General features: G+C 44.3%; 1 protein-coding gene across 1 annotated transcript in view; it reads right to left on the minus strand.

The window, feature by feature from the left end:
* Positions 1–14387, minus strand: part of ACACB (acetyl-CoA carboxylase beta) — a 3851763-nt gene that overhangs the window by 2387906 nt on the left and 1449470 nt on the right. The window contains exon 22 of the mRNA XM_069619430.1: positions 1654–1754. Within this exon, the coding sequence (XP_069475531.1) occupies positions 1654–1754 (101 nt within the window). The remainder of the gene's footprint in view (positions 1–1653; positions 1755–14387) is intronic.

Below are 14387 nucleotides of genomic sequence, written 5' to 3' on the forward strand. Positions count from 1 at the left end.
AAGGAAGAAGCACTAGAATGGCAGTGCAGAGGAACTGTATAAGTGGAATAACAGGTTTTCACTGTTGGTAATCAGGTTTTGTAACACACCAAACTTCTGCAGACCTTGTATGGTAGGATGTGTACCTGAAACAACTGCAAACAGTACAACACTGAAGGTAACTTGTCGAATCAAAAGAAAATGGGGTGACAAAATCATTGAAGACTGTGGATGCAATCGACTAGAAGAATACATGTTCTCTGGTGAAATACTCTCCCTCTCCCCTTTCATCCTGGCTTTCCCTTACCCCCATACCTGCCCATCTGCCCCTTTCCCCCCAGAATGTGTTTTTGCTCTGTAGTCCTCTTGAAATAACATGGCAGATCCACAGAAAGAGGGGAGTTGGGTTCATACACTTCACATAACAACATGGGCCTTGACACACTGCTACATATGACGATCCATTCTGGTATGAAATGTCACAATACAGTGATATCGTAACCATATTTTTCTTAGTGTACTGAGGGATAATGCTTTATGATGCCACTTCCTGTGAGGTCACGTGGGGTCAAATGACATCACTTGCTGTGATGTCACTCATGGGGGCGTGGCATTTGGATGTCACTTCTGCTAACCCTGGCATTTTGGTGAAATGACCTCCCTGCTCACAGTGCTGTGGTGTTGAACATTCTGATGCATCAGCACCAAAATAGCTGAACAGCTGCAGCACAGCATATTTAACTGGCGTAATGTGTATGCTTTTAGAAGAGCAAATTCTTCTCACTTCACCCACTCTGCATTGTCTTTGGTGGGCTTTTAGCCAGTAATAAATGAAAAGAACAAATTGCAAAATAAAGTAACTGGCTGATTGATTAGATTACAATCAGCGTGATGTTTGGACACTTAAAGCAGGGTATTATCTTGTGTATTTTAGAGCTCCCAAAACAAATAATTTGTTGTGTTGCATAAACCTCTGGTCGCTCTTGAACATGTCGCTAGAGACTTTGTGAGGCTTAAATATAGAGAAGTGTTCCCCATTTAAATACATAGCTGGCACTTTTGGTGACGGCAGTAGAAAATTTACTAATGAAATAGAAAAGGCAGTTTTGTTCTGTTTGCTATAGACCGATGCCTGACATGCGTTTTCCCATTCCATCCTGCTTGCTTTTTTATTTGCAACCGGGGACTTCTTGTCCTGTGTTGATCATAGAAAAAGCAAAACAACAACTACCAAAAATCAAATGATAAAACTAGGACTAGAAAAATTAAACGTACCTGGCATGGCTGTAGGGGTATGTTAACGTCATACGGCACATATGTGTTTTAAGATAACATAGCAAACTTGCACAAAAAAATACAAAATTGGCAATGGTGGTCGTAATGTGTGGTTTACATAAATATTGGCTCAAGTGTGATATTGATTTTATGAATTCACTTAAAAATTCCCTTTCCAGCAACAAATAGGTAGAGTTGACAGCCAGTCAATTAAACTTCCACAATGTTTTCCTTTGTTCTCCATTTTCATTCAGAGACTTTCAGTATGGTTGTCTGTTACTTTACAGTAATACTAATGGCCTACTGTGTTAACCTACTAGATGGGGAGTGGCATATCCAACATATTTCAAAACCCCGCCCATACAAGTTGTATAGCATGCCTCCCACCAGACTATTTACCTCTGGACAAGCTGTACAATGCTCTGAGTATTCATGAAGAACACTTCTCGATCTGCCTTTCTCTGCAGTGTGGCCGCATGACTGTCCAAAATATTAGCAATCTAAAAAATAGAAAGAGAATACATCAAACGTGTTGACTGCTTTAAAACAATACAAGCTTTCAAGAGTGTCATCTAAACTAGTGTCCATTCAGTCCTCATTGCTAAGAAAAGAGATGGTCCATGTGGAAGATTAATGTGTTTCACCTTCATGTTCGGCATCCAGGTAAGCAAAAGTAAATTGTGAGATGTCTTTTATTTCCATTTGGCACTGAACTTTGTTAGGAGGGTTATTCAAAGTCATATCTGTGGCAGGACTTGCAAAAGCCAAACTAGGGTTATTATTCACAAACCCAATTGACCCAACCCACTCTCTTAGGTAACAGACCAACCAGGAAAGCTGAACGGAGAAGGAAGGGGGCACTGTTGTGTAGTACAGTTAACACACAAACAGCAACTAAAAAGACCCACGTAGGCAAGGATAAAATTACACTAATTATTGCAGTAGCAAACTAAGGCACACTTTAAATAAAGTATAACTGCAGCTCACAGTAGGGTAATCCACTATGGGTTACACACTACTTTAGTATCCCAAGCAGTTATCCAGACACTAAACACAATCATCAAAGGAGGGAGAGATGTTAAACACACATCAAGACATAGGCCTTATAATTATAATGCTCTCAGCACCATATACTATGTAGCCCTAGCCTTTACATAGTCTCTGGAAGTCTTTAGGTGTCCCACAAATGCTTCTGAGAATAGAGGTTAGTAGACTAATCGAGCCCACTCCGCTAGTTAAAGTAGTACTGATGATAATGCAGACAAGCAGCTACCACCCCCGAAGTCCAAAAGGATGGCCCACAGAAGTACTGACCCCGACAATGACACCCTGAGACAGCCCTGAATAGCACTAAGGTAAGCAGGGCTTTGCATCCATTGCAAACCCAATGGGGAGAGGATGGTTCAAGAGATAAGTGATCTCAGGCTCCCGAATCCCTAGGAAGTTAGACGAAATGTACCCAGGAGACAACAAATTGCAGAGGACGACGTACTGTGATGTGGTTGTCATGCAGGGTCATGGGGTTGCTGGTTCAAGGGCGATCACCACAGGTGGTCTCTAGGTTCCTCTGGAGATCAATTACAGTTGAGAGACAAACCCAGATTTGGTCCCATGATGGAGGAGAGAAGACCTCATGGATGACTGGACAAATGAACGGCTTGGATTGATCAAGGGCAGGTTCAGGATGTACTTGGTATGCCCGTGGCAGGACTTTGGGCTTCCAGCAGGTGAGTCTCCAGTTGGAGTGCAGCACAGTGGATTTCCAGCATCCCAGCATAGACTCAAGGGTGCCACTAATGAGTTTGTCGTTAGGCCAGACACATGTCCATGCAACAAAGAAGAGCTGCATCCAAGCCTTACAGATAAAATGCTAAAATGCATGCTTCGACTGCAGGAAACAGGCGATGGACCTCGAGTACAGGTGACTGCTTGCTCCTACCAATCAAAGGGAGAAAGGCACATTGCGGAGGTCTTGGATGCCAAAAAGAAGGTTGTTTGCAACGTGGTAGCATTGGCTGAGCCAATACTGGTTTCTGCAGCAGTCCTCCGTCGCACCTCGGTGGCCGTCTTGCTCATGTCTTCTGAACTCCATTGGTCAACTTAGTTTCTGGGTCCATCTCATCTCCTTATATCCAGAATTTGAGCTTGGCGTGACCCTAGCAAGGACACTTGCAACATTCAAACTTGGTAGTGGCTGTCCAATAGTGAAAGCCCTCCCTGAATCTTCCCAGCAACAAGGATTGTGGAGGAATGTGGATTGGGGTAGACCACCCCTCCCCAACTCCTGTCAGCACTCAAGGGCACACTCACACTTTCCTGGCTTTCTGCAAGAAGCCTGCCAAAATACATGAAGAAAGGGGGCCCTTCCCCAACTGGCAAGGTATAAGGACGGCCAATGAAGGAAAGGTATTGGGAAAGATTTTCTTTTGCTGCTTTCCTCCGATAGACTTCTATGGGACACCCTTTCTTTTTGCTCTGTTTTGACTAATGCTCTGACTTTTTGAGGCAAGTAAAGCCTTCTGCTTTACTTCCCTTGCTTTGTGCTCACTTTTATGGGAAAACTGTGATCTGTCCATAAGACAGTCAGTACTGGGAAACTATTCGGCTCATTAAAAGTTTGCCGGTCTGGTAAAATTGCCGGTAATTCTTGTACTGGCAATATTTCTGGACCGGCAAAACACATGTTTGCCTGTGGGGCTACTGATTTACCTCCAGCCAAGAGCTGGGGGTAAATCAGGCCCCTACTGCCAACTACCGGCACCAGTATTACCGTTGCTGGTAATTCCAGCAATCCCCTCCATGGAGTCCTATGGACTGTGGAAGAACAAGTTACTCTCTTACCTGGTAACGTTCTTTCGATGGGATGGTCCGACGACATATTACATATCTATGACAGTAATCAGCACAGCTGTGGTGATTACTGTCATAGATATGTAATACGTTGGAGGACCCAATCCCCTCGAATGGGGACTTACTGCCCTTTCCGCTGTCTGTAATATCCCAGTAATTCCGGGACATAAGGCAGCAGAAATGGTGGGAGCAGTTTGCTGGTATCCCGCTGGAATTACCGGCAGGACACCGGCAAACTTGTAATGAGCCTCAATGCCTCCCCTAACAGATTTCTTGTATTCTTAATGCTGCACACATCACCTTAAAGTGTGGTTAGGATCCTTTGTAGCCCTATAAGATTTTCTTTTGTAACGTTGTGGTTACAAACACCTGTCCAGCATGGGCTGCTGGCAGTGGATATTGTCCTACCATGTTTTTGACTGTTTACTTGTGCACCTTTGAGGTTTACCGCTTAATGCGACAGAGTACCATATACTCTAAAATAGCTGTACCATTAGATTTCTGCCTGTCTTTTGGCAATATTGTTCTTTGGTCTTCTTCCTGCCCTCTGCGGTTCGAAATTGCCATAAATGGAATGCCCTTTCCCTGGCAAAGCCCCAGGTTTCCCAAGCAAAGTGGTGGCCTGTGTGTGGCTGGATGTGAAGGCTGGGACTGTCTGGTTTCAGAGCATCTGTTGATGGGTAGAATGTTTAACCAGTGACTGTCCATTATTGGACAGTACCTGCCAGTAGGAATGGTGCAAATCCTTCGCTTTTACAAGGTAGGTGGTATTTGCATGAAGCTTGGATATCAACTGTATGATGCACTCAGGGATATTCATGGCAGCCATTTTCTTCCAAAGCAGTGTACGTATGACGCAATCAAACGCAGATGTAAGGTCGATTGATGCCATGTACAAGGGACCGGAATTCCGTACTTTGGTTTTCGCTAGCAGATCCGCCATAATTGTTGCATTAAGGGCAGTGCCCATCCTTGCCCGAAAACCAATTTGGTACCTGGACAGTATCCCAAGCTGCCCAATCACTGCTTGTAGTTCTCCCAAAAGCAAACCAGAAAAAGCTTTGCAGCAGTATCAATTAGCGCAATAGGTCGAAAGTTACCGGGATCAGATCTTACACCTTTTTTGTATATCGGTACAATGATAGAGTCTAGCCAAGAAGGGGTGATGACAGCGCTTAGGAGGATGTTATCAAACAGTTGTTTAAAGATCTGAGCCCACGTAGCTGGCTGCCGTTTGAGAACACAAGGAGGAATCCCATCAGGGCCTGCTGCTTTTGAGTATTTTAGTCCAATTATCGTATTTTCTATACTGCACACTGACCATGGAGAGAAAGACGAAGTGGCTAAATCGGCCCATTTAAACTCGATTTTTGCAGAAACTGGAGGGAGAGAGAATTTTTTTTCAAAGAATATCTTCCAGACATGTGCAGAGATCATAGAGGACTGATTAGTCAGGAGTACAGTAGTACCAGCCCTAAGCAAGGACCATGTAGATTGTCTATCCCTGTGGCAGAGTGTACTAAACATTTGTTGGTTTGTCAGATTATGAATAAAATGTTTGTGATTTCTACATTTGTTCCGATAGATATTCAGAACCCTTTTCTTTTCCATCGCATAGTCCCCCCTCGCGGGAGGGTTTTTGCGAAGTTCGCGAAGCGCCCTGTTCTTAGTTCTATTAGCTTCAAGAATTATGTTGGAATTTGGAGTGGTGGTTCCTATGGAATGGTAAGTATAGCCGCAGGGAATTTATTACCTCAGTTATGACTCTGGATAAGCTGTCAAGTTCAAGGTTTGGCAAGGCTTGCTTATGGTGAGTATTATGGTGAGTATTAAAGTAGTGCACAAGGCGTGCAGAAATCATAGCGTTTGCCTTGTCACAGAGATTAGTAGACCATCGGATTGACAATACAGGTCGATCCCCTTCAAGCAACAACTGCTGCTGCTCCTTAAGTAATACTGGCACATCTACTTCCAGATTCGAATGAAACATGTAATGGTCACTGCAGCCAGGATCATGGATTTCAATGTTGCTGGATATAGACTGCAGGCCCCGAGATACAGCAAAGTAATCAATACAGGTGGAGCTACCTCCTCTCCTCCATGTGTGACACCCATCGCTGATCCCAAAAGGGAGAATGTCAAGTTCCCAGGATGCCAGATACTCTTTCCACAACTGCCCTCTATATACCGCTTGCTGGGTGGCCTCACAAAACACTACTGAATTTAGGTTTCAAACAATAAGCACTGAAGTCCCCTCCTAAAATTATATCACAAGTGGGATATGCTGATAAAACTTCATCAAACAGGGTATCTAGCTCTTGAAAAGCAAGTGGTAGCTTAAGAGCTGCAGGATTGTGATATAGACATACAAGAAGCATTGGAAGCGACTGTTTTCCCTTGAGCACTATCAATACAGCCAGCGTCGCTAATGCGTTAAAAACATCTAACACACGTACATTCAAGTTGGTGTTTAAGCATATTGCTAAACCACCATGCGGCCTACCAGCTAGGCCGCGTTTCGCTTTTAGTTGGTGGACAGTGTAACCAGGCAACAAGAGATTGTGCTCGCACATAGTTTCTTGGCATAACATAATATCACATTCCATGGCTACATGAACACTGCTAAACCATGAATTTAAGTTTCTAAACCCACATGAATTCCAAGATAGAATTGATAAGGTAAGGGACTGGTTAGTGGGGAGTGTTATCCATTCCTGGGTTTAGAGAATTATGTAAAGCAGCTAACCATGACCAGTCCTTGCTAGTATTGGATAAGCCTACTAGTTGAGCAATTACTTCCGCATTTACCCCGCTCTGTGCATCACCCGAGGTTAAGTTAGGCAATTGCGAGGAGTTAGGCACCAGGGGAGTTTCATTAAATGAGATGGCATCATCGATGGAATCAAAGGGGTGCAACATCAGGCCAATAGAGCGCAGCTCTTCTGAATATTGTGAGAGCAAGTTGGTAATAATGGCCGATTGCACCTTACAAACCATACAATGGTTCTGGATTGGCAGCAATGCAATCCACTCAATGTCAGTCGTACGCAATGTGCGAAGGGCAGGAATTCTACCAAAGGCTTGCAATAATGCAGATCGATTCAGTCGCTTTATGGCATTTTTATCTGAGATGATTTCCCATCCTATGATAGTTGTGGAGTATTTACCCATTTCTCCCATCACTTCAAAGTCCCCCCAGAATGGATTGGAGATCGGTCCCGCTGCCTTTGCTTTGCATCCTCTCTCTTTAAACCTTGCGAGAGTGAAAGCTTCTTTTCAGACCCAGGGTAGTGGGGCTGCTGCAGCTCATTATTGGATGCGCAGGCCCTAAGATCTTGTTCAGTGTCCAGCTCCATCTCACTAGGAGGGCATGGAGTTTCAACCACCTTTCCTACTTGAGTGATTTTATTATCAATAGATTTAAAGAAATTAGATAATTGAGTCTGAGAAGACGAGTGCACTTTCTCTTTGGTAATGGCGTTCATCTGCAGGGTTGGCAATTTTTTAGAGTTATTTTTGGAGAGAATTTCTCCAGGCTCCAGGACACTTTTAGGAGTTTTCAATTCATCCGAAACCATCAATGCTCCAGCTTCGTTACCCTTAACAATTTTTTTTTAGTTTTTTCGTTTAACTTGCCTTGTACAACCGATTCGATGTGAGAAGTTTGGGTCACTTTGTTTCGGTCCTCTTTCCTTTTCAGAGCTCGGAAGAAAAGTCTTTTTTCCTTCCTTGAGATGAAGGTGCGCTCTGCATTTGGCAGGGGACTAGCAGCAGTAGGTACAATACAATCAAGAGAAGAGTCAGTTTGGGCATTTACATCTAGCAATGTGGTTAGTGCTGAGGGACTGTCGGGATAGAACATCCGACCCCCCTCTGTGCTGCCAATAGGAACCCTAACTTCTCTTCTCCAGGTCCAGATTGTAGAAAAAATAGGACCTGTTCCAACTTCTCAGCATGTGCAGCAACTTCCAAACATAGTTGGGCGTGCATGAGAATTTTGCAAGAGGTGTCGGGTCTTGTGGCAAGCACAGTTTGAGCAAAAGATTGGGGAAATGAGTAAGTAGTACATGGAACATTCATGACTTGAGATCCATTCAGAGGGGCAACTAGCTCATCTGTTTGCATAGTCAATGAGATTTTACAGGGCACATCCATTTTCAACGGCTGATGCTCCTCTGGTTCCCATCTAAGACTGTCAGCAAATATGAAGCCCTCCAGTTTATTGATTTTTATAAGGATTTCTGTCAAGACAGAATTACAGTCTCTTATCTCATAATGCGTGTATTCATGGCCACGATCTAATAGATTAAGTATTCGTGTTAGTACAGGGTAGGATGCTTCAAGGGATTGCATATCCTCTGTAGGTTCTAGAATGTCAAATCCCAAAGGATGATTCGATAATTTTTTAGCTGGCGGGTACAAGGGATCTAGGCCAGGCTTTATAGTGCCACTTGGAGCTTGGGTTGGTGAGGAAGGACACGAACTAGAAGCAGGAAAGTTGAATGGCATGGTTATGTGCGAAGGAGGTGCTGGAGAAATGTTCAGGTCCTCCATATTTACCACATCTTTACAATGAATGTGCACATCAGCTTTTTTGCAGTTAGGATAAGTGACCGGAGTGGAAGGACCAACCGACAGCCGCACCCGTTTTTCAAGAGCAGCGAGTACGACCGGGGCTAGTATAGAATTATCCGAGGGTGAGGAGGGAATCTCATCAATTGAACGGTCAGGGGCATGAGGTACAACATCCATACGCATGCTGAGAAAGCTTTTACGGGATGTCTTTGGAGAAAGCTTACTTTGATGGAGATCAGAAACAATAGAAGCAGACTCATTTGTTGCCACTGCTAGTGCTTGTGCACGCGCATAAGAGAATGCTACCTCATGCCTTACCAGGTCCTGGACAGTAACAGGACCCCAAGATGCCACATAACCGGTGCCTTCAGAAGGCACAAGCTCATTGCTCCTCCCGGAGCACTTTGACATCGACATGCGTTTGTTTTTCTGGATTTTTTTTCGTATTTATAGGTTTGGGAGGAGATGTTTTCAGAGCGCGACCACTACGCAAACATGACACCATTTAAGACTATTGTGCTAAATGCTGGCAGAATAGCCTCCAACCCCAACAGAATACACAACTTACACCCATGTAAATTTCAAGGCAAAAAACGCAACCTGACAAGGGACTGTGCTCCCGTGCTCACCACCTCACCGCCTAACAGCCCAACAGCCACTTGGAGCCCACTTTGATGCGCGCGCGCGCGTAAATTAAGTAAGAAGTTGGAGTTGGCTGGGGGCAGTGCGAGGAGGGAGGGGGCGGAGCCAATCAGGGAGTGACTGCAAGAGAAGACAGAGAAGGCTACAGTTACCCTTCAGAACATAAAGATATGCACAAGCAGACACAACCCATACAAGAAAAAGTTTCCAAACAAATTCAAATTCAAAGAAAGATCTTTTCAGGAAATGAAATCAAGAGTCCAATTACTTGGTAAAGTGTCCAATACAGCGTTTCGCCGACAAGATGCTTCCTCTTGCGCAAGGCGCTTGTAGAAGAAGCAATTTGCTGCTTAAAACAGTCTACTGCAAGCCAGCAAGTCCGGGCAGCCCAACAGCCACTTGGAGCCCACTTCGATGCCCGCCTTAGCTTTTGTGGACTTGGTGGTGACTCCAGTCCAGATAATTGATAACCTCTGCAGTCATTCAACATATCATCATTGGAGCCAAGACTCCTACGAATAAGTGCAGCCATCTGAACTCTCGAGGACGACTGTTTTATTTATTTGTTTGTAATGCACCGAAAGCCCGCAGGCATCAGGGCAGAACATAGAGACGTTAAATTACACATAACAGTTGACTAAGTAATGGACAGAAAACGAGACACTTGGGATTCCAAGCCACAAAGAAGGACAAGTACTACTTAGGTATGTCTAGTTCATTTGAATAGGAAGGTTTTTAATTGCTTTCGGAATCTGAGGAGGTTTGATTCGGATCTTAAGCTCAATGGCAGTTTATTCCATTGCTGAGCTGATCGATTGGGGAAGGCTTTACCTAACCCATTTGTTTTCCTATGAAGGTTTGGTATAACAAGTCCTTGCGTCTCAGATCTGAGGGTACGGGGTGGGGTGTAGCCCACGATCTTGGACTTCAGGTACGCCGGGGCTTTACCGTATATGCATTTGAGCGCGATTGTCATAGATTTAAATATTACACAGTCTTCGACCCTAAACCAGTGCAATTCCTTGCGTGCCTCTCTGATATGGTAACTTTTTACTTTCCGCTTAATTATCCAGACAGCGTGGTTCTGAATATGCTGGAGTTTAGGCAGGCATTGCTTACTGGCCCCCAGTAGTAGTGCATTACCATAGTCCAATCTAGATAAAATGGTCGCTCTGGCAATGGTAGCACAGTTATATTCACTCAGAACAGGTCTAATGGCTTTTAGCAGTCTTAAGTAGCATGAGCAATTTTTGTTGATGTAGGAGGTTTTAGCATCTGAGCACAGGGAGCCTTCTAGTGTCATGCCCAGGGTTTTTACGCTAGCCATTACTTGGATGTGGGACTCTATCATGAAGGCATCATAGCTGGATGATAGTTTAGCCCTGGCTTGTTTGGACCCGAAAACCATTAGCTCGTTTTTTTTCCAGTTCAAACACATCCAGCTATGATCCATCCATTGTTCGATGATGTTGTATAGTTCATTGACGATTTTGTTGTCTTTTACATGGTCTCCGCTCAGTTCCACTACCAGCTGAGTGTCGTCGGCATAGTTCGTGAAAAAGGCATTGATGTTATCTAAAGCCTCACACAGGAGACGTATACATAGGTTAAAAAGAAGTGGCGAGAGACTGGCTCCCTGGGGGACGCCACAAAAGAGGTTAGATTTACTAGAAAATGTGTTGCCCCAGTGGACTCTGGCAATTCGGTCTGCTAAGAATGAAGATAGCCAGCCTATGGCTTCACTAGAGCAGTTGCCGATTTTCTGCAGAGCTTCCTGTAGTAGTTAGTGATCTAGTAAATCAAATGCAGCACTAAGGTCTAGAAGAATCAGCAGACCAGTGTTGCCCCGGTCGATGATACTTAGCATTTTTGTCTGTATGTCCAGCATTGCAGTTTCGGTGCTATGTGTAGCACGGAAACCCGATTGTTGGTGATGTAGTATTTCATTGGTCTCTACATAAGCTTGCAATTGAGCAGTTGCAAGTTTATCCATGGCTTTAAGAATGAAATTGCAGTTAGTTATGGGTCTTAAGTTTCCTGGTTCTCGTTGGTCTAGGTTGGGCTTTTTGACCAGTGGGGTGATAGTCACCTTTTTTATGTTCTTGGGGACCATTTGGTCCCAGAAGGAGGTGTTTACCATTCTAGTAAGAATAGGTGCGAATAAGTCAGCATTTTCAAGTATGATTTTCGGCGGAAGAATATTTCTGCGCATGATGATGGCTTCATCGATGCAAAGGTGTTAAGCATGTCAGCCGTACTAATTTCTTGAAAATGAAATTTACCTACATGGTCTATTTTCTTTTTCATGAGTGGTTGTTGGTACATGGCTTTGTTTGATTGGGCACTCGCTATTACTTCTATTGCTTTTGGGATTTTGTTACAGAAAGCGTCTTGACTGTTTTCACATTCTGTTTGGGACGGCACGAACGCCTGAGTCAGCGATTCAGGTTTGTCGATGGATTTTAGTATCTCGAACAGTTTGGCTGGGGCATTTGCGGCTGTCTGAATTTGTGTATTAAAGACATTCTTTTTGACTTCTACAAGGTTCCTTTTGTAGGACCTCTCCAGTTCCTTCCATCTGTCCTTGTTGCTAGTGGTTGGTTTTTTTAACCATCTGGCTTCAAGCTGTCTTTTTTCCTTTTTTTGAGCCGCTAAGTCTGGGGTATACCATTTCTGATGATTGGTATTAGGTCTAACTAGTTTAGGGTGTAGGGGAGCTATTTGATCAATAAGAGAAGTAGTAAGTTGTTCATACTTCGATATGATTTTCTCACAAGTATCGTCCTCGCTAAGATCTGCTAGAATGTTGTTGACACAAGATAAAAGGTGTGCCCTTTCAATTTTCTTGAAATTTCTACATTTCGTTTTCTTGGGTTCATTAGGAGTTTTCTCTAGAGGAGAGGGAAAGGTCAGAGTAAAAGATATTTTGTTATGGTCGGACCAGATACATGGGGTAGTTGTGTAGTTATTGGTGGCTAGATTGTTCGTGATGATCCAGTCTAGCTGGTGACCATTATTCATTGTGACTTCAGCGTTTTTAACTTGGTAATCCAGATCGATTAGAGCCTTCTCTAGGTCTATCGCTTTTTTATCCTTGGGGTCACCCCGCCGACAATTGAGATCACCTAGGATCAACATGGATGAGTTGGGACTTTTTAGAAGATTGAGCTGCCCAGTGAGCTCTTCGTTGGAATCAGACGTAAGGGATGGTGGTCTGTATATGAGGACGAAGTTCACACAGTTTGTGTCGGTGAGGCAATGTTTTAGGTGAAGAGTTTCGGAGCCTTGGCATGTAAAGGTAGACGGGAACATAAGAAGTGAATCTCGCATTATCATTGCGACCCCACTCCCTTTTCCTGTGTCTCTATTGGTATAATGGATGGTGTAACCAGTGTGGACCGCGGTGGTGCAGGTGGGACCAACCAGGTCTTGTAACCATATTTCGGTGAGACACATGATGTGAAGGATCTCCTCTAATATGAGGTCATGTATGTTTTGTGCATGTTGGTTAAGTGAGTGCGTGTTGAGCAAACATACTTTTAGATTTATGTTGGATATTGTTTCACTTCGGGTTGTAGTCTTTTTTGATTTGCATTTATGCCCCTGTTTTTGAGGAGGTTCATTTTTCAGGAGTGCGCAATGTAGAGTGTTGTGGGGATGTATCGTACCCCATTCCATGACTTGCATAGCATGTTGATGGATTGCTTCCATGCGTTGTATGTCATGTATTTCAAACCAAATATCACCCATGGTTTTAATTCCCATTCTTACCGAGTACTGAGGTAGAGCTGGAGAGAAAAGAGCAGGGGTCTGGGCCGACGTCGAAGAACAGCGAGGACCGGCACAAGAGCGGCTTGTCACTGAAAGCGCCGGCGCTGAAAGCGCCTGACATATCTAAATGAAGGGTGCCGGTGCTTCTGGTACTTGAAGTCCTGTAATTTTCAAAATGGCCTGAATGGGCTGTGGAGAGTACTTTATCTGTGCTCGGTGTGGCGTAGGTTGTGTAAAAAACACTGACACTAATCACATGCACAGTTAATCACACACAGTTTAAGCAAAAGCAGAAAGCAAAACGCAATACAAATATAGCGTGAAGCATGCGCTACTTTATATAAAATCACAGCACGTGACTTCAATCAGTTACAATGCAGAGAGAAATTAGTTTGTCATCAATAGTTAATGCTAGTATTAATTGCAGCAGTGTCTCTGGTGACTGTCGCGCTGACCAGCATTGCCTCAAGCCAAATCCCAGTGAAGCTCTGCTCCGGATCCCGAGGCGGCCCTTGTTGGTGCTTCTACCCCTAGACTGGTAGGAACAACCCCTGCTAGAGGATCCGTGCCTGGTAAGCCTTCACCATTGTCTCTGGACCACCTGGTGGACTGACCACTTTCTCGCTCTATCCATCACTGTGCCGAGTAGATCTTCTGAACTTGTGCTAAAAGACACCTACTCCTACATTTTCAGCCTTCCAACCCCAACAGAAGCTATGCAGGGCCTGCTCCTTTGTTCTCCAACCAAAAATCGCTTGTCGCCGTCTGATTGTGATGATTCCCATGGAATCCAGTTTTCAGCACTCCCTGGAGGTCGCCTGAGCTCACCTGCTCTGCAGAAGTCTTCTTCCTGTCATGGCGAGGGTGCCAACTAGCTATCTCTGAAACCATAATACAAGTACCACAGGGACCTAACCTGAATTCCCTGAAAAGAAAACTCTGCACCTACAACTCCTGGGCCTCCATCGACTGGAACAAGTACAATGTCTGTGGCCTCAATGGATTTTGGAACCTCTGAAATGGTTTCTGGAAAAATCGGAGTAATGAAGGCAAGTTAGAATATCTGTTTCCCCCCCCCCCCAATCCTCCATAGGGTTACATGAGCATAACGTCCTAGCGCCATCGCTCCCTTTCCTGACTCAGATCAGTGGTGATCTAGTCAAGGATACCCCCCCCCCCCCCAAAGCCTTCTCTAGTGTGGTGGGAAAGAGAGAGATACTTATCTGCACCTTTCCTAACATTTGGAGCTTTGAATCGCAACCACTGCCTTCACTCAATCCAATAGTAAATCTCCC

This window comes from Ambystoma mexicanum, chromosome 10 (genome assembly GCF_040938575.1).
Source record: "Ambystoma mexicanum isolate Mex_15411 chromosome 10, UKY_AmexF1_1, whole genome shotgun sequence".
Classification (NCBI taxonomy): domain Eukaryota; kingdom Metazoa; phylum Chordata; class Amphibia; order Caudata; family Ambystomatidae; genus Ambystoma; species Ambystoma mexicanum.